Source organism: Onychomys torridus, chromosome 16, assembly GCF_903995425.1.
Source record: "Onychomys torridus chromosome 16, mOncTor1.1, whole genome shotgun sequence".
NCBI lineage: Eukaryota > Metazoa > Chordata > Mammalia > Rodentia > Cricetidae > Onychomys > Onychomys torridus.
Genome location: NC_050458.1, coordinates 61,206,884 through 61,227,379, shown reverse-complemented (window position 1 = coordinate 61,227,379; position 20,496 = coordinate 61,206,884). Strand labels below are relative to the sequence as shown.

The 20,496-nt window shown below is 39.7% G+C and overlaps 1 protein-coding gene across 1 annotated transcript in view; it reads left to right on the top strand.

The window, feature by feature from the left end:
- Positions 1 to 17,697, top strand: part of Scaf11 (SR-related CTD associated factor 11) — a 48,043-nt gene extending 30,346 nt beyond the window's left edge. The window contains 10 exon segments of the mRNA XM_036207981.1: positions 4,476 to 4,534; positions 4,660 to 4,766; positions 5,991 to 6,092; positions 7,615 to 7,721; positions 8,768 to 9,174; positions 9,176 to 11,423; positions 12,491 to 12,831; positions 13,924 to 14,145; positions 14,483 to 14,602; positions 14,774 to 17,697. Coding sequence (XP_036063874.1) covers positions 4,476 to 4,534; positions 4,660 to 4,766; positions 5,991 to 6,092; positions 7,615 to 7,721; positions 8,768 to 9,174; positions 9,176 to 11,423; positions 12,491 to 12,831; positions 13,924 to 14,145; positions 14,483 to 14,602; positions 14,774 to 14,920 — 3,860 coding nt within the window. The 3' untranslated portion in view covers positions 14,921 to 17,697.
- The last annotated feature ends 2,799 nt before the right edge of the window (positions 17,698 to 20,496 follow it).

Below are 20,496 nucleotides of genomic sequence, written 5' to 3'. Positions count from 1 at the left end.
GCAAGGTAAGCAAACTACCATTGACTTAAATCCCCCACCCTAAGAAAAAAGTCTTTAAGAAATCTTTTGTATTTTAGAAATTAAAAATGTTATAGAAATTTGAAATTTCAGTAGAAGACATTACTGAAAAAAAGTAGGGCCACTGTCAAAGAGATGATATTTATGTAGGTGATTAAATACTAGGTAAAGCTCTAGAGAAGGACTCGAGAGAAGCGAAAGGCAGAAAATTACTTTTTAAAAGATTTTATTTATTTTATGTGTATGAATGCTTTACCTGCCTATATACCTTTATTCCAGGAGAGGGAGTCAAATCTCTAGACGGTTGTCAGATACCATGTGGTTGCTGGGAATCAAACTCAGGACCCCTGGAAGAACAGTCAGTGCTCTTAACCATTGAGCCTTTTCTCTAGCCTCCCAGAAAATTACTTTTAAAAATTATTCAAAAGGAAATTTCCTACACACACACACACACACACACACACACACACACACACACACACACACCTACCTGCCTACCTACATTCATTTAGAATTTGGAAAGAACTTGTGTACACCAAGTGTTTTATAGTATCTTAGATGTCTGAGTAAGGAGAAAAAGACAAAGCAGGTCACATATAAAAGGTTAAGGGCTAGGGTATCAGTAATAAGTGATGGAGTTATACCTTGAAAATTCTGAGGAAAATATTTAGTAATCTAGCAAATCTTAATATTTTCTGTTAAACTGTCAGTGCTGTCTTGTGGGCAGGAATAAAAATAAAGACATAGCAAATATGTAAAGGGCTTAGACATTAATTTCAGCACACTGTTTTCTCAGTTCTCTTGGAGGATGTGTGTACTTCACTAGGAGAAAGAAAACTGTCATCCTTTAGTGGAGACCTTGTGTCACGAATTGTAGTCAGCTCCTGGCTTGGCTATAGCTTTTATACTTGTACTACAGTATCAAATGTTGATGTATTAGGTAAGATAGAGGGAAGGTAGCATAGGAGATGCGTGGGCAAGGGCATGAAGAATGAAGATGTAGATGTCTTCTGTGCTTAAAAAGATAGAAACAAAAGGAATCAAGATAGAGATGGTATTTAGAAATAGAAAGGCAAAACTGGATGAGGTGGTTCACATCTGTAATCCCAGGACTTGGGAGACAAAACCACAGGAGTATTGAAAGTGTGCATATTCTAGAAAGATATGAGTGGATGTGTGTAGCTGGAAGTTTTCCTGTGTCCCGCCAGTCCTGCAGCCGCTCAGACCCGGGTAAATACGAAAGGCTTATATCAATTACAAATTGCATGGCTGTGACCTATGGCTCAATTTTCTTGCTAGCTAGCTCTTATAACTAAACTCAGCCCATTTCTATTAATCTATATGTCACCATGTGTTCTGTGGCTTTACCTGTGTGCCATTACATGCTCCTCCCTGGATGGCGGGATGGCATCTCCTCCACCTCTGCCTTTCTTCTTCCTGTTTCTCTCCTGGATTTCCCATCTGCCTTTAAGCTGCTTTGCCACTGGCCAAACAGCTGAACCGCTGAATTTATCAACCAATCAGAGCAACATATTCACAGCATACAGAAAGACATCCCTCAGCAGATGTGTGAAATTATTTCTAGAAAATCACAATTTAGAGAATTTTTTTTTTTTTAGATTTAGTTTTATTTTATGTGTATTATGTGTTTTGGCTGGTGCTCTCGAAGTTCAGTCAGAAGAGGGCCTTGGATCCCTGGACCTTAAGTTTTAGATGGTTGTGAACTGCCATGTGGGTGCTGAGAACCAAACTTGGTTCATCTGCAAGAGTAACTAGTGTTTTTAGCCACTGATCCATCTCTCTAGCCCCAATTTAGAGAAATTAATCAGGGCTGAATCCTTTAGTGAGGGTGTTTGTCAGTGTAGCTCGCAGTACATAGCAGTGGTAGAAAACCAACAGTTCTTTCCACAGAGCAGTTTGTCTGGTGCTGGCTTCCCAGGGGGCTTCCAAGGAACAGCATTCTGTATATATTCATTAGTAGTAAATGGATCAAAACAACTTAGCACTTTTTGGCCATAAAACATACAGTGTAACTACAGTACAGCAATTCTGTGTCTGGTTGAACAAAAATGGTTATTTGTAAGCTGCAGCTGGATACCCACTAAGTATTTTTACTGTTGGCTTTTTAAGGACTTCAAAATCTTTGTGTCAGCCTAGTGGTGGTGGCACACACCTTTAACCCCAGCATTCAGAAGGTAGAAGCAGACGGTTCCTGAACCTGAGCCTCCTTGGCCCCCATATTTGTAATACCATCAGTATGTATGTATGGCATGTTGGTGAAGGATTGAATGGTAGTGAAAATGGAAATTATTGTACTATTAAGTAGAAAATATGCTTTAACCAGTAGTATTAACAGAAGAAAACTGAGAAAGTATGGTTTTGAGTAGCAGGAAAGAGGTCTCCTACTTTCTCCATGTGCTTTTGTTTGTTTTGGTGATGGGGTGATCAATAGACCTTTTGTGAAGCAAGCAAAGCTGAAACTATAGTTGCCATTTGCAGTGAAGATATGTTCTAGAACTCTTAGGAAATACCTCTGATTGTATCAGCAACAGTTTATGGTGAACCATAAATATATTGATAGGCTTTATGCACTGGAGAGATAGCTCCGTGGGTCAGAGTACTTACTGTGCAAATGTGGAAACCTGAGTGAATCCCCAGCATTCATGTAAGATCCTGGCAGGGCAGCATGCTTGTATCCTGGCTTTGTCAGGTGGAGATTAGAAAGTTACTGGCCACTCAGCATAGCTGAGGGGGTCTTCAGGTTCGGTGAGAAATCAACTCTCTTATATTTTTGGTTGTGAGCCTAGCCTTTAATGGCTGAGCCATCTCTACAGCCCGAGAAATCAACTCTCAAGGGAATGTTTCTGCATGTGCGTGAGTGTGTGTATGTGTGCACGCATACACACACATATAGTGATATTGTATTTGTATTGAAATATGATTTTATTTGTATGTTAAAGTTGCCTTGGGGTCAGAGCAAGCTATAGCAGAAGCTGGGCAGCGGTGGTGGTGGTGGTGCACACCTTTAATCCCAGCACTTGGGAGGCAGAGCTAGGCGGATCTCTGTGAGTTCAAGGACACAGCCAGCATGGCAACACACGCCTTTAATCTCAATACCAACCATAGAAGACCTGGAGGTCTATATAGACAGGCAGTGACAAGGAGGTCATGTGGCAGGGTTTACAACCAATGAGAAAGCAGAACAGAAAGTATATAAAAAAGAAAAAACACACAGAGCTAGGTAGGTCTCTGGCAGAGAGGAAAGACAGCAGAAGCAGTGAAGGGTAAGGTTTTCAGCTCTCAGCTATTGCTCTGATCCCAAGGCAACTTTATTAACATACAAATAAAATCACATTTCAATACAAATAAAATAACACTATACACACATGCACACACACAGAATGCACTTGCACACATGAAGCTTAATGGTGAAGGAAAACTAGAAATAATAAGCATGTTAATGGAATTTATTGTTCTAGGGGAGTTTATCCATTGTAAGGGGCTGAAGAGGTGGCTTAGCAGTTAAGATCATGTACTCTTCTGTGGAGGATCCAGGTTTGGTTCCCAGCACTCAGTTCACAACTGCCTGTAATTCATCTCTGGACTCGGTACCAGCACTTACATGTGCATATTGATACACAGACGCAGTATTCATACTTGTTTAAAAATAATAAAACATCTGGGTGGTGGTGGCACACGCCTTTAATCCCAGCACTCGGGAGGTAGAGGTGGGCGGATCTCTGTGAGTTCAAGGCCAGCCTGGTTTACAGAGTGAGTTCCAGGAAAGGCGCAAAGCTACACAGAGAAACCCTGTCTTGAGAAACCAAAAAAAAAAAAAACCAACCCAAATCTTTAAACAAAAAGAATATATGCTTTAAACTGCCTATTTGAAATTACACAGAAAATTTCAAAAAGGTGAGACAAAACAAAAAAGAGAAAGTGGTCGGCAGCATGGCGGCAGCATTGCTGCAGCAGAAGCAGTGCCGTTCAGCTCTCCATGTTTGCTGTGAGCAAGAGTGGAGCCTGATTGGAAGTGTCAGTGGCCCAGGACTTAAGGCTAACCTGGCCAAAGGTCTCACTTTCCCTTGGGCAGCTTCTGTAGCTGGATAAGAAACACTAAGTGTGTTCATTGTATCTAAAGCTTAAAGACTGGAATGTAACCTTTTTTACAGGTTAAACATTTGTATAAGGGGATAGAAAATGTCGATTAGAATCATGTCTGTAAGGCTCTTGAGCATGACAGTCCCATTTGTTGTTACCTTATGTATTGTCCCTTTATCTGTGGTTTTGTAAGATATGATGCAGTTAACATTTGGGAAGTTTTTTTTAATGCAAATAATGTTAGAAATGCAATACTGACTGACATTCTTTTATCAGTGTCAAAGGTGTACAGACTTCAGAAATAAAATTTGAGGCAAGTAACCAGGTTCTGTTTTGTTTGTTTGCTTATTTTATAGGAAACTTTACACACAATAAAATGAGTGAGAAGAAAAATGATACAGTAAAGACAAATAAGGTTTGTTGAAATAAAGAAATACCTTTGTCTTAGATAATAACATAGTTGTTTAGTGCTTAAAGTGCATACTAATACTTGAAAGCAGTTTTTTTTCTGCTTTTACTAACTACTTTTTATATTTTTAGGTTCGAAGATCAAATCAATGTACAGATCCTTGTATCGGACATTTCGTGTCCAGTTTGTTTTCCAGTGGCAGCCATAATGTGGGACATCAGACCTATAGAGCTTCTTGGTTAGTATTTTCGGCCTTGAGCTTTTCTACTTTTACGCTTATGTTTTAATCATAATTAAACTTTTGGTAGAAATTTCAGCTGGGTGGTGGTGGCACGCGCCTTTAATCCCAGCACTCAGGAGGCAGAGCCAGGTAGATCTCTGAGTTCGAAGCCAGCCTGGTCTACAGAGTGAGATCCAGGATAGGCACCGAAACTACACAGAGAAACCCTGTCTCGAAAAAACAAAACAAACCAAAAAAAGAGTAAGAATTAAAATAATTATTTGGGTTGGGGAATTTAGCTCAGTGGTAGAGCAAAGGCCCTGGGTTTGATCCTCAGCTCAAAAAAAAAGAAAAAGAAATTTCTACTGGTGAGATTGTAGTGATGAGAACTAATTTTTGTTGTTTCTATTGGAAAACAAACTAGTTCCAGCAAAGAGAAAACTTGTTATTTGGTGAGTTAGTCTGTGGTCTATAATGCCTGCCTATGGCAGTGAGCTTTGTATTACTAGTAAATTGCTGAGTATAATTTTAATATATGCTAGAGAAACAAGGTAATTGTGAAATTGTAAGAGTAGTAACTATTAAAACAGACCTATTTTAGAGCTGATTCTTTTTAGGACACGTAGTGATTTACAGATAGATGTTGGCTGTATATTTGTGTGATTTACATATTGAGGTTTTAAAATCACACAGACTTAACTGAACCAACAATGTAGAGCAGAATGGTGGTATTTTAGGGCTTGGCAGAGTACTCAAGAAAAGCTGAGCTAAATCTATTTTTGGTTAAGATAACCACACCCCTTCTCATATTCTTATTTTGTACTAAAGTAGGACATGATTGTCCTGAGTAAGACTTTTCTCATCAGTTGGAGTTAATATTGGAATAGAAAGTTGTCGGAATAAATACCTGTTTGATCAACTATCCACGATGGGGCACCTATGTGGTCTGGCAGTGCAGCAGGTCAGCGTGGGCTGTGTAGGAAGTTTGAGACCATTTCACAAGGCAGACAACATCTTGATACTTACTATAGAATTTCAGTCATTCTTTGTAATATACATTTAAGTACAGTTTTGTTTTGTAATGTAAAAAGTCTTATTGTAGGGAGATGGTTATTTTCCAAGTGTTTATAATGCTGGGTGTAGAAACTACTGCTTTTTCATAACTCAGTTTTTACTCTACATTTGTTAATTGTTGGAAATCTAATGAAAGTTTAATTTTTCTTTTTTTTCTTTTTTTTTTAGTACAGAATCTGTAGAAGTCAGTGAAATCAGTGCATTGATTAGGCAAAAACGACAGGAATTGGAGTTGTCATGGTTTCCTAATACATTACCTGGAATTGGAAGGTAAAAATTGTTCACTAAAATTTATCTGCTAGTATAAATAGAAAAATATCATTAAATTCTTAAGTATTATGTTCCATATTTGATAGGTATCTTCTTAAGGTGTTTCTTATACAAGTATAAATTAGTATAAATTAAAAGTATATAAAATAAAAAGTATGAATTAAACCTTGGTGTTAATAATGCTTAATGAAGATTATGTATGTGCTAGCTGCTGAAGCATTGTTTCTGTATTTTCATTTTCAAACATACTCTTCTAAATAATGGTTTTGTCAAGTGCCTCTTCTGCCCTGGCCTTCAGACTTTCTATAATCCAGTCCTTTTTAATAGTCCTAAAGCTGGTGCAGTGCCAAGTACACACTACTGACTCAGGCTGCTACCTACATTCATGTAATCAGATTTTATTTGTCACTATGGTAGAGTTCTATATCTAATGCCTTCATTTTCTAGAAATGATGAGAAATAAATTAAAGCAAAATTATGAAGTCCAGATACTTACAGTTCAAACAATTTCCTTACAATTAAACAAGTGGTATATTCTTTTCTAAATGTATTTCTCTTGAATCTCACCTGATACTGACTCAAGTGGTCTTTTGTTAGGAGACTTAAATTTATTTAGAAAATGCTTGAGAAGTGGATTGGGCTTGAATGCAGAAAATCTTGGGGACTCTTAACTGGTCCATACCATTCCTGAGAACTTTGAAAAGACATTACTCTCAGTTTTAGAATTCTAAAATGCAAATGTAGCATAAAAATTCCTTCAGTAGGTGACCTGAGGGAGGGAGAAAGGCTCAGAAGAGTGGGCGTTGCTTATTGAGAAGATAGAAATGTTCTTTTTGTGTATGAACATACATATTGGCTGCAAGTCATCAGATTGTATACTTTAAGGAACTTATATTTTATGTGAGTTCACCTCAAAGTTGGTATTTTTTATAGTAGTAGAAGAGAATAAAAGTTAAAATATTTTTTAAAGACCAAATTCTTTTGCTTTTTGAAGATGTATTATTGTGTGTGTGTGTGTGTGTGTGTGTGTGTGTGTGTGTCCATGTGCGAGTATGTACTTGTGTGGTGCTTTTGGAGGTTGGGGAGGGATTGGATCTCCTGGAGCTGGAGTCAGGTGTTTTGTGAGCCCCGAAGCATGTGTGCTGGGGACTGGACTAGAGTCCTGAATGAACAGCAAGTGCTCTCAGCCATTAAACCATCGCTCCACACTGCCCGCCAAGCAGCATCTTGATAAAATGGCCGATTATTTAAAAGAGGAAACAGTTGTATCCTAAATTACCTTCATCTTGTTTGTTTTTATTTTAACACAAAAATACGCCCTTAAAATTTGGATTTTTTGTTTTGTTTCCTTTGCAAATTGTGACTATATTTGGGTAGTGAATAACCTTTATATGTTATTTGGGCAAAAACATAAGCACTGCATTTTAATATTACTAATCTAATTTGGAGAATGTAGTAGTTTTTAATTCCCAGCTCAGTTTTTAGACCACATAACTAAAGAAGTCTTTGCTTACATTTTCAGAGTTGGTTTTGTACCTTGGAGTGCTGAGACAGAAGTCCTTCCCTTGATTGCCTCTGTGTTGCCAAGGACTATTTTCTCAGCAAGTACCATGTCATTAGAAAATTTTGGTAAAGTTTGTGAATTTATTTTTTGTTTTAAAAAAATTATTAGCTTCTTTTGCCTTCACAAACATGTGAGTGTTGATGACTTAGAATATTAAGTTGATTAGAGTAATTCTTGGCTATTTTGATCAATATTTGGGCAGCGTCGGGCTTTACAATCATTACTGAGAGTGCAGAGTGCACAATGGATTATCATGTGGCCATCCAGAAGGAAGGAGTCCCACCTAGTGCAGTGGATAAACCTGGAGGTCATTATGCTGAGTGATAGAATCCAGGCACAAAACGATAATAAACGTAATTATACTTTAGACAATTATACTCCTGTGCAATTGAGATGACCATGAAGTGGGATTGGGAGTGGTCAAAGAATACGAAATTTGAATAAGGAATAAGGGCAATAATGGGTCTAGTGTGAAAAGTGATTATAGTATCAGCTTGGAAAATGCTGAGTGAATGTGAAATGTCCACACTGCACACACAAAGATAACTATGGGAATGGTGTGTTGTGTTAATTAGCTTGATTTTTACTGTTTCACAGTACGTACTTTATCATGTTGTACTGGCAAATTCATACAGCTACATGAATTAATTTAATTTTTGAACTAGAAAATCTATTATACATTTTTAAGACATGGAGAAACTGTGTTTAGTTTTCTAGTGTCTAAATCATGGCTCTTTAGAAATAACATCTGTGAATTCATTATAAACAAGTAATCTTCACATTAATTCATGGGTAGCATTTCCTTGCCTACAAAGCAGTTCATAAATGGGACTTGGGAGTTGGAGGTTGGAGGATCCAGGAGTTCAGGGTCATCCTTGACTACAATAGTGAGTTTAAGGCTAACCTGGGATACAAGAGACTGTCTCAGTCTCTCTCCTATGCCCCAAATACTGATGAAACCAACTATTATTCATTTGTTAGAAGAGATAACAGTTTGATTCACAAACATACTATTTTATTGTATTACAGGCACGTACTATTGTTTTCTGAAACTGTTGTCAAATTCTGTTTTGAAACACATTAAAATGCTCTTATTTTTCAACGTTGTCAGGTACTTCTTCTCATAAGGGATGTGCATTAGCACACACCCAAGGAGGAGGAGAAAAGAAGCAAACTTCGGGCACATCCAATACCAGAGGATCAAGACGAAAACCTGCAACATCTGTTCCTACAAGGAGGTCCACACGAAATACAAGAGCGGAGACAGTCAGCCAGCCCCAGAAGTCCCCAGTGTCAAATAATTCTGAGTGGGATGCCCCAGGGAACAGTAATTCCTCTGTAAGTATTTCCCCTCCAGCTGAATCAGAAAAGCAAACAAGACAGGCTCCAAAACGGAAGTCTATAAGGAGAGGAAGAAAGCCACCCTCATTGAAAAAGAAACTTCGGAAATCTGTACCTCCCCCTGAAAAAACAACTTCTAGTGATTCAGTAGAAGAAGAAACAGCGGACTCCGACACCCCCCCCCATGGTGGAGAAAGAGCAACAATCAGGAGTAGAAAGTAGTAGTATTTCTTCTGTTCACACAGATGGAAAAAATCATTTGGTTGATTGCTTGAAAAGTTGCAGTGAACAAACAGAAGAAAATGAACAAACCAAGAATCATGAGCTAGAGGAAGAAGTAGAATTCTTACATTCTGAATCTTGCACTCAGGCTCCTCCTGTGCTTGTTGGAGAGGATACAGGTATAGAGGCTAAGGAGTTATGTGTAGACCATGAGATTGCTACAGATACTTCTGTAAAAGGAAGTGATCCATTTGAAAATCAAGAGCAGGCGCCTGGAAGTTCAGAATCAGAGGTACAGGCACCTGTGTGCACAGAGAGTCCTGATGGTTTTCTCACGTGTCCAGCTTCTGACATTGAAGGACCTCAGCCAGTGTCCAGTCCTCTGGGTGAAGTATCTGAAAATACAGAGTCAGTGGTTAATGATGAAAACATAGAGGAGAGTCTTACAGTAGAAAGCCCTGATTTGAAAGATTCTTCAGTAAACATAGGAGCATTTGCAGAGAGCCCCGCATTGGAACCTTCTGAGGGTGAAATTGCAGACACACTAGACAGACACTGTGTTGCCAGCTCAGACACTGAATTGCCTGAGCATGTTCAAACTGAAAATGCACAAATAATTCCAATTCATGACAGTTCAGAAAAGGAAAGTTCCAGTGCCATTCAAGATTGTGAAGATAATTTATTGAAGCATAATCTTGATGACACCCAATTGGACAAATCATTAGAAGAAAAGACAGAATCTCTGATTGAAGATCCCCTACCGATAGAGTTGCCTAACACAGAAATTGAACAGAGTGAGAAACATTTTAGTGAAGATAATAATGAAACAGTACCTATGGAGTGTGACTCATTTTGTAGTGATCAGAATGAGTCTGAAATGGAATCAACTGTAAATACTGATTCTAAACAATTGAATGAAAATTCTGTGACCCCCAATTCTGAAAATAAGCTGTCTTCTGATCCTACAATTGAGAAGGTTGAAACCGTAGCTCAACAACCTGAAAGCCTAGTGGATACAGCCCCAAAACCCCGTACTCGGAGATCTAGATTTCATTCTCCATCTACAACTTGGTCTCCTAACAAAGACACTGCACAAGAAAAGAGGCGGGCCCAGTCTCCATCTCCAAAAAGAGAGACTGCAGTAGAAAGCAAGAATTCTCAGTCACCATCACCCAAGAGAGAGTCTGCCCGAGGACGGAGAAAATCTCGTTCTCTCTCACCAAAAAAGGATGTGGCAAGAGAACGGGGACAGTCTCGGTCTCCAAAGAGAGAGAATGCTCGGGAAGCCAAAAGATCAGAGTCAGTATCCCCAAGAAGAGATGCTCCTAGAGAGAACCAGAGATCTCAATCCAGAGCAAAAGATTCTTCCTCAAGAGAAAAATCTAGGTCCCGGAGCAGAGAAAGAGAAAGTGATAGAGATGGGCAGAGGAGAGATCGAGATAGAGAGAGGAGAGCCAGAAGATGGTCAAGGTCCAGATCTCGCTCTCGATCACCATCAAGATTGAGAACAAAGAGTAAGAGCTCATCATTTGGAAGAAATGAAAGAGATAGTTACTCTCCTCGGTGGAAGGAAAGATGGACAAATGATGGTTGGAGGTGTCCTCGAGGAAATGACCGCTACCGAAGGAATGACTCAGAAAAACAGAACGAAAATACAAGAAAAGAAAAAAATGACATTATTGCAGATGCTAATGATCCAAATTCCACAGATAAGCATAGAAATGACTGTCCCAGTTGGGTAACGGAAAAAATAAACTCCGGGCTAGATCCAAGGACCAGAAATCCCGAAAAGTTAAAAGATTCCCACTGGGAAGAAAATAGGAACGAAAATTCAGGGAATTCTTGGAGTAAAAACTTCGGCCCAGGCTGGATGTCCAGCCGTGGTCGAGGTGGCCGAGGGAAAGGTACCTACAGAGGTAATTTTGCCTACAGTGACCAGAGTGAGAACAGGTGGCAAAGCCGTACACCCCTCTCGGGGAGCGACTCCTTCAAGTCTGTGGAGCAGCAGCCGTCGAAGCGGAAAAGTGAGCAAGATGTCTCTTTTGGTACGGCTGCAGACAGGTCCGGGTGGACGTCCGCGTCCAGTTGGGCGGTGAGAAAGACTCTGCCAGCAGATGTACAGAACTATTACTCTCGGCGTGGGAGGAATTCTGCAGGTCCACAGTCTGGGTGGATGAGACAGGAGGAGGAGACACCTGACCAGGGTAACATTCTCTGCTAGTTCTTAATGTGTAACTTGAAGAAAGAGGCTGTGAGAGTAACGGCTTGAGTTGAAATGATCCTTAACATAGTAGATACTGAAATCATACTGTTAAGCCAAAGTTATAAGTCATTTTTAATTATATAAATACATAGCAAACCAACATCTTTTTATTTTCTTATTTTTAAAGACAAGGTTTCACTGTGTAGCCTTGGCTGACCTGGAACTGACTGTAAGAGACCAGGCTGGTACTAAATTCACAGAGATCCACCTGCCTCTGCCTCCTGTGCTGCAATTAAAGCTGTGTGCCACCACCATGCCTGGCTAAATCAGTATTTCTTTAGCACCAAATTTCACCAAAGACCGAAATATTTTATTTATTTTTTTGAAATGTTTTATGTGTTGTTGGCTTCATTAGAGGAGTTTGGGATGTTACGATACAAAATTTAACTGGTATTTCATTTATTTCCAAAAAATAAAAATTAGATACTTAGTTGTTGTAACTTCTATAATTTATGTGATTTTTTTTTTTTAACTAGTTGTTTGAATTAGTAATTCTTTTTTTAAAAGATAGTATCTCATTATGTATCCCTGGCTGAAATTTGCTAAGTGTAACAGGGTAGCCACAAAACTCAGAGAGCTTGAATGCTGACATTGAAAAGTGTGAGCTAGCTGGGCGGTGGTGGTGGCACACGCCTTTAATCCCAGCACTTGGGAGGCAGAGCCAGGCAGATCTCTGTGAGTTCGAGGCCAGCCTGGGCTACAGAGAGAGATCCAGGACAGGCACCAAGCTACACAGAGAAACCCTGTCTCGAAAAACCGGAAAAAAAAAAAAAGAAAGAAAAGTGTGAGCTACCACTCCTGGCTTTCTTTACTAACTTTGATACGTGTTATGTGAACTTTGACTAGTAATCATGAGCCTTTTCTTTCGTTAGAAAGTGATTGCATGTTATTTAGAAAGGAGAGGATTCAGTGCACACCTTTTGGTTGTGTTGTACCAAGCCTACTGCTGTTTGCATCTGTGTTTATAAGTGTAACATTTTTTTTACAAAGACTTTTTTCTTTTGACAGATGCTAACTTAAAAGACCAAACAAACCAAGTTGACGGTTCTCAGCTACCTGTAAATATGATGCAGCCACACATGAACGTAATTCCACCCCCAATGAATGCACAGCATCAGCCTATGAGTGTTTTCCCGTACCCAGTGGGTGTTCATGCCCCTATGATGAATATGCAGCGTAACCCATTCACCATGCACCCTCAGCTGCCCCTGCATCTCCACACGGGAGTGCCTCTCATGCAGGTAGCTGCCCCTGCCAGTGTACCTCAGGGACCGCCACCACCACCCCCTCCCCCACCATCCCAGCAGGTCAGCTACGTGGCTTCACAACCAGATGGGAAACAAGTGCAGGTATGTTCTTAGTAGCTAGAGTTAAATCAACATTCAAACATTTAGCAAATAGGATAAGAAAGGGCTTCCTGGCATTTAGGAACAGTGCTATATTTGGTTATATTTTTAATTTATTTGTTAATTCATCATAATTTCTTTTCAATATCCTTTGTTAATTCCCATTCCTATCCCCAGAAGGGAAACTTGGCCAGGAACATGCATTATAAAGTGCAAGCTATATATGATGCTATTATATACATACAAACATTTCTTTTTGTTGTTTGGCTTGGTCAAATTAGTGAATTCAAATTAGGATCAGGTTTGAGTTCACTTAAAAAAAAAAAAAATTCCCTAAAATTTGAAAGACTTGGGAGCAGGGTAGTTGGGAACTAGTGAACACTTGTGAGAAGGCTTGTGCTTGCTGTCTTGCTTGGGTAAACCTTGGACAAAGACATTATCTGTTACCATGTGCTTTCTTTCCATTTTGAGTTTCCTACACTAAGAGACAAAGATGCAGATACATGCAAACATAGTGGTGCCGGTAGTTTGCCCTGTTCTTACTTTATTTTTTATTGTTGTATGTGTGTGAGTGTAGATATGATGCCTGCTACCGTAGGCATGTGGGTGTCAGAATCTGGTTCCAGGGTTCCAGGGTTTGAACTCGGGTCCTAGACATGTGTGGTGTGCACTTTGACTCACTGTCATCTTGCCATCCCCACACACATCATCTAAAAGACATTTAACACACTAAATAAAAAGCTCTGTCTGAGAATGTATTCACTTTCTTCAACTGGCCCTTTATGTATACATTTCCTAAAATAAGTACTTCTCTAAGAATAAGGTTGAATCACTTTGTCAGGTTTTGTTTTTTTGTTTTTGTTTGAGACAAGGTTTCTTTGTATAGCCCTGGGTGTCCTGGAACTCACTCTGTAGACCAGGCTAGCCTTGAACTCACAGAGAGCCCTCTGCCTCCCGAGTGCTGGTGCTGGGATTGGAGGGGCGGGAGGTGCCACTAGGCCTAGCCACTTTGTTCTTTAATGTTCCTGATACGTGACATAAATATTTCTTTTTGAGTACAGTACTCCATTGACAGATGCTAACTCTTTAAAACAGGGCCTTCCCAGTGCTGCTTCTCATGTAAGTAATAACATGGCTACACAAGTCTTGCCTGCTCCATCAGCAGCCCCAGGAAACACAGGATCAGTTCAGGGACCAAGTTCTGGTAATACTTCGTCATCAAGTCATGCCCAAGCCTCTAATGCTGCTGTCAAATTGGCGGAAAGCAAAGTAAGTGTTCCAGTGGAAGCCAGCGCAGATAGCTCGAAGACAGACAAGGCAAGTCCAAGGTTGAGAGCGACCTGTATGTGATTCTGTGTATAATAAAGATGATTTTATGAGAGGTGGAGGGGATTTATTATTGGGACTTATAAATGCTAATATTATCTGAAGGATTCTGTCTAGATGATGTTGATACTTGGTGAGTTACTGGTAATAACTGCATAATCATTTTTAGAGATCTTTCATATATGTTAGTAAATATGTATTTTATGTCATACTTACATTTGGAAAGTTACAATGTGAAAGTGTACATACTGTTTTCAGTTTCATAAATTTCTATACAGTTTTTCAGAGTATGTTGGCAGGTAATAATTACATATTTTCTTCTCATCAGAAATTGCAAATTCAAGAGAAAGCAGCACAGGAGGTGAAGTTGGCTATTAAGCCGTTTTACCAAAACAAAGACATCACCAAGGAAGAGTACAAGGAGATCGTGAGGAAAGCCGTGGATAAAGTAAGTGCGGCCATGGTGTGTACTGTTTCAAACCCTGAGGGGTCTCCTCGCTTCTTTACCTCCGTGTGGTCCCTGAGCTGTGCACAGGGACATGGGATGCTGCTGTTTCCTGTGTTCCCATAGTACTGTCCATTTGGACTGAGAGTGAAAACATTTCCCCTTTTCTTTTAGGTTTGCCATAGTAAGAGTGGAGAAGTCAATTCTACGAAAGTGGCAAATCTGGTTAAAGCCTATGTAGACAAGTACAAGTACTCACGGAAGGGGAGCCAGAAGAAGGCTCTGGAAGAACCCATGTCTACTGAAAAAAACATAGGCTGATGTGGGGAGTGCTGTAAAGGACACTGTCGAGATGTCTGCAAAGTGCAATTCAACGTGTACGCAACTGTGATCGAAATCTGGTTTTGATAAAATTATTTTTTTTATTGTAGGATATAATGTTTTGTTCTAAATATAGCTGTGCACTGCAACTTCTATATCTAACCCCCACCCCAATAAAACAAATTCAAGGGAAAATCAAGGGTGTAACGGAATGTGCGTTTTTATCAGGAATGTGCTCTAATGTGGATACTGAAAGATGTACAGCTTTTTAAGTGGAGTATGTGAATCAGAAACTTGTAGAGGTGCTGGTTTTGGAAGACATATCTATATATCTATGTATAATACATTAATTCTGTCGGGCTGAAAAGTGAAGTCTGATCTTTATGACCTTCCCCCATCTAACTGTAGAAATTTAAACACTGTATTGCCACTAATATTTCTGATATTAATAGAACATACCAATTACAGGTCCCTAATGTATTTTTGAAGCACATGTCTGAGTCCATTGCTTAGATAGAAAGCAGATCATCACAAGTGAGACTTAACCTCAAGCCTGCAGGTGCCCCACCTGATCCGGCCACACTGTGTGTGTGGCTTTTGCGTTCTTCTCTCCCCACCTAGAAAAACAGTAGCAGTTGGATTTGCTAGTTTACAGCTTTGCCAGATCAAAGCTTTGTTGAGTTTAGAAGACCCAATTTGGAAGAAAGCTAGCTTTTTAAAAACTACGTTTCCTTCATATACCTTCTGTCTATCAGTGATGGTCAGTTATTGATGTCAACTGGAGAATTGCTGCTAGGTAGTGACCTTTCTTTTCTGGGATTAAGAATACATGACCTACTTCTGTGGCTTCAAGTTGTTTGTCAACTGTCCAGTCATAATGAAGTTCTTCTCACACTTCGGAAGTTACCTAATGCTTACAGTGAAGGAAGTGTTAATTTGGTGATCGGTAGCCATGCTGCAGAATTCCAGGTGTTATAACTTGTGTCTGACTAAAGGAGAGAAAGCTTAAGTAAGGATATTCTCGCTTAGGTTATCAGGGACTGGAGTTGTTTGTTGTTAAAGCATTGAGATGTTGGTGTTTCTGAAAGGTGAATTCAGAGTGCTTCTGGTACTGCTGTTTTCATTAGCATCTAGAGAGAAAGATTAACTCCATGATAAACTTGGATTCCAGTCACAGTTTTCAGGACATGAAATAGCTGAAAAGATGTCCAGTAGCGGGGTGGCCGGTCAAGGTGAGTCCTCCACTCACTCACTGACAGGGGCGGTGCTTCTGAGGGCTGCAGACCTGATGGGCACAAGAGTACCGAGAGCTTGGTCTCTGTGATTGCACTAGGGAGGTGAGGAGCGTCGTTAGGTTATGATAACAGTCTGAAATATCTCCAGTTTAACCTTCAGTTCTACATTTCTGGGCATTTATGAAGCAATATTTTACAGATATTTTTAATTAAAGTTTGTGTTAGATTTTCATGGCAGAGGAAGTTTGGAGGTAGTTTGAAATACCAGTAGCACACCATATTCATTTCGGTTGAGATCCCACGGACAGAGGTGTGGGATTCTGGTCCTCTGACATTTTGTGGCAGATGGCTGTTTCTGTGCGGATGAGTTAATGCATCATGTCTTTTTCCTGCATTGTTTCTACTCACACCTGGAAAGTAAATGACATTTAAAATTTTGTTTTATACAGTTTAGCTCCCGTAAACAAGTTTTAAAGTTTAGAAGAAAAAGTAGGTGTCTTATGTCTTTGGGAGAACTCCACTATTCCACTTGAAATTAGCAGATGTGTGTGTTTCATATCTGGTAGAGTGCTTCAGAATAGTTAATGAATGTTAACTATTCTAATATATTCTAATATTAGAATATATTCTAACTGGATTAAAATAGAAACTTTTAAAGAATGAGTTAGAAAATGCATGCTTTATGTTAAGAAATAGCATTGTTTTTACATTCTTATTTTTCTTTTCTTTTTTTCTTAAATTCACATTAGTTTTGCATGTATATGAATTTAACACAGTTTATGGAGTTGCAGGTCCCTCTTGATCATGACTCAGTATTGACTTGACCTTGGAGCGCCGGGCCCTTCAACTTGCTGTTCACATTGATCCATGTTTCAGGCTGTAGAAAGGCCCAGTAGTAGTTACTCATTATTTTAACATTCCAAAAGTTTTGTATTTGTTTGTTGCTATTCTGGTAATGACCACCACATCTCATGATCTGCCTTTACATGGCCATGGTGTGCACTGCTGACTGTTCATCCAGAGAAACAGGCCTCAGCACAGCGGCTGCCCCGAGTCTGCAGACCGGGCAGTGTGAGCTGCAGGACTGTCTGCTGAGACAACACTCGAAACCAGGTTGTGGTCTACAATAGATCCTAATAAATTCTTTGGCTAAACAAAGTAGTGTCTTTAAAATTTTATTAAGTTTTCTGGGAAATGATGACTTTTATATCATTTAAACCATTTCCAAATGTGTTGAATTATTTCTTGGATTTTTACCAAAGTAATGAGTATCATGATTACATTAATATCCAGGCAATAAAGTCAGAGTTAGCTATAAGCATATATTTTAATAGTAGTTTTCCTAATTATATAATCACTTTAGGAAATTTAAAACATTTAATAATTTCTAAAGATAGAAGAGACTGGGAAACAGGAAAAATCACCTGTAATTCTGCCAAAGTTTAACTTTCAAGGCTGGCTACAATGCACATTGCTATGTTATAACCCATTCTTTTCAATTCATGTATTGAGCATATTCCATTTTAATAAAAATTAATTTGACAGCATGACTTTTGGTGACTGTATAGTATTCTATTACACAGATGTACTCTTAAAACAGTCCCTTACTATTGTATATTTGTTTGTTTGATGTTCTATTTTGTTTTTTGAGATAGGGTCTCAGCATGTAGTTTTGGCTAGCTTTGAACTCACTTCTGTAGATCAAGCTGGCCTCACACTGACAGGTCCTGCCTCTGCCTCCTGAGCTCTAGGATTAAAGGTATGTGCTACTACTATGCCCAGCTAAGTTGTTTTTACAAATATAGATAATTAAATTAGTGGAGTGCAAAGTTTAACTAACTGAAAGATGTTTTTATCCAGGTGTAGGGCGTTGTAGCTTTGATTCTAGGATTTGGGAGGCAGAGAAAGGATGATCAAGAACTCAAGATCAGCAGCTGAGTTTGAGGCTAGCCTGGGTGACAAGACACTCTCAAAAGCACGCAAGACACAAAATCCCCAAAGATGTTATTAGAAAAATGTTTTATAAATCTTTACACCTAAATCTTGGCATTTTTATATATGAATAATTTCTTGAAGATAAGTATTCAGCCATTTTTGCTAAAGATTCAAAAATTATAAATTTGTATAATTTTTGAAAATTTAATTATTACCAGCATGTCAAACTTGTTCACTTAAAAGTGATTGTTCTTTCTGTAGAGAGCCACCAGAAAAAAATGTTTCTTCCCATTTTGTAAGGCAAAGTGCATTTCATGTCTCTTCCCCTTGTGTGATCACTGCTCTGAATTGCTCCGTGTCTGCCTCCTCACAGGGCAAAGATGTATCCCTCAGTCGGTGTGTGTATCTAGTGTATTTTCTGTTAAAGCAGGGTGAGGTCATTTACAGGGTTGGTTTCTAACTGTCTAGGGAGCAACTTTGTGACTGATAGTCACTATACCTTTTGTTTTTGTGTACTTAGGTGCATTGAATTTCAGGATGTTCATATCTTAAATTTGGATAATACATCCTCCGAGAGGAGTTTGATTTATTTAACCTACTGTGTCCGTATTTACGTTCTTTTCTTTTTGTTCACCATGTGTATGCCTGATGCTCATGGAGAAGAGGTCATCAGATCCCCCTGGAACTGGAGTTACAGATGGTGGGTGCTGGGAACCCAACCTAGGTCCTCTGAAGGGAGCCAGTGCTCCTAACTGCTGAGCTGTCTCTCCAATCCTGACCATCACCGCACAGTCACCTCCCATGTGTCACGATTCCCTTGCTGCTTCACATGTTGTCAATGTTGATCTTGGCATGTTCTGAAAGAGTAACAGCATATTTATTGACTTTTACTGTGTCAGCCTGCAACATTTGTGTACCTCATTTAACTTAAAGCCAGTTCTGGTATTTTTATGAGAACTGAGGTGTATAAAGATGAGTCATTATCTAATTTCATAGTTACTTAGTGCTAGAGCCAAGATTGAGATCTCAGATTTGTAGACATCAAAGTCTGCCTGACTTAGAATGTAGGTCTCAGATTCGAGACAGGAGGACTAGCTGAGGTGAGGCCAGGAATGTGCTGGAGGAGGACACAGCTCTGCACAGGTGAGTGTGCCTGTCATGTCTAATTGCCCCTTCACTTGAGTCCAGAGCTTTGAACCTATGTGCTAGGTAGTTCTTTGCCAACAAGCCACACACCCAGGCCTTTTTTCTTTTCTTTTTTTTAACTTTAAATAATTCTTTTGGAAAAGTGAAACAGTCAATCTTGCAGCCATTGGTTTGTTTTAAAAAGCTGTATCATTTCCTTAACAAGTTTATATGAAGTACTGGGGGGATGGCTCCAGCAGTTCACATAGGTGGGTGCTCTTAACTGCTCTTCCTTCCATACAACCTGAGTTCAGATCCCAGCACACACATCATGCAGTTCACAGCTTGTAACTCACGCGCCAGGGAATCCAACACCTCTGGTCTCATGTGCACATACCCACCTCAGAAACACAGAATTAAAAATGAAATGTATTTTTTAAAGAACTTTATATGCCTATGAGTCAAAACTAACAAGCTGCTTCCCTGCAATCAGCAGAGTGGAATTTGACTCCCAAGTGAACCCCATTACTGCGGGCTGCCTTGTAACCTTCTAAGCCTCTGTTGCTGACGAGCTCAAAGCAAAGAGGAAGACAGGGATAGTACAGAAACTTCCCTTCTTGGTGGCTGATGTGACCTTTGTGCCTCTTCCTCCAGATTCCCAAAGCCACTTTCTCCTTATGCTTGGCCCAAGGCAAGATTGCTTTGTTTGCACCCGCTTAACCAGTTTCCATGGCTGCTGTGGAAATCCCTCTGCGTAAGGGCCAGTGTCTCGGTCTAAGGCAGTTCAGGCCTGGACTGTGTAGTGCCCTCTTGGTTTAAGCGATTGAAGTTCTCTCAAAGTAGCTGTCTCCTGTATCAACCCTGCTGCTTTAATTTCTGGAATCATGACATACATGGTATAATAAGTGTTGTCTTTTGATGGTACAGTTCATCTTAGGTCCTGGAATAGTCATCTAGTAGTACAGTTGTTTGGTGTGTGTTCATTAAACCGTGGAGGAGACTGAGCAGGAAGCTAGATGGTGTATTGGGAGGGAAGTAGGTAGTCTATACCTGGTGTGTGTGTGTGTGTGTGTGTGTGTGTGTGTGTGTGTGTGTATTGGGAGGGAAGTAGGTAGTCTATACCTGGTGTGTGTGTGCGTGTGTGTGTGTGTATTGGGAGGGAAGTAGGTAGTCTATACCTGGTGTGTGTGTGTGTGTGTGTGTGTGTGTGTGTATTGGGAGGGAAGTAGGTAGTCTATACCTGGTGTGTGTGTGTGTGTGTGTGTGTGTGTGTGTGTGTGT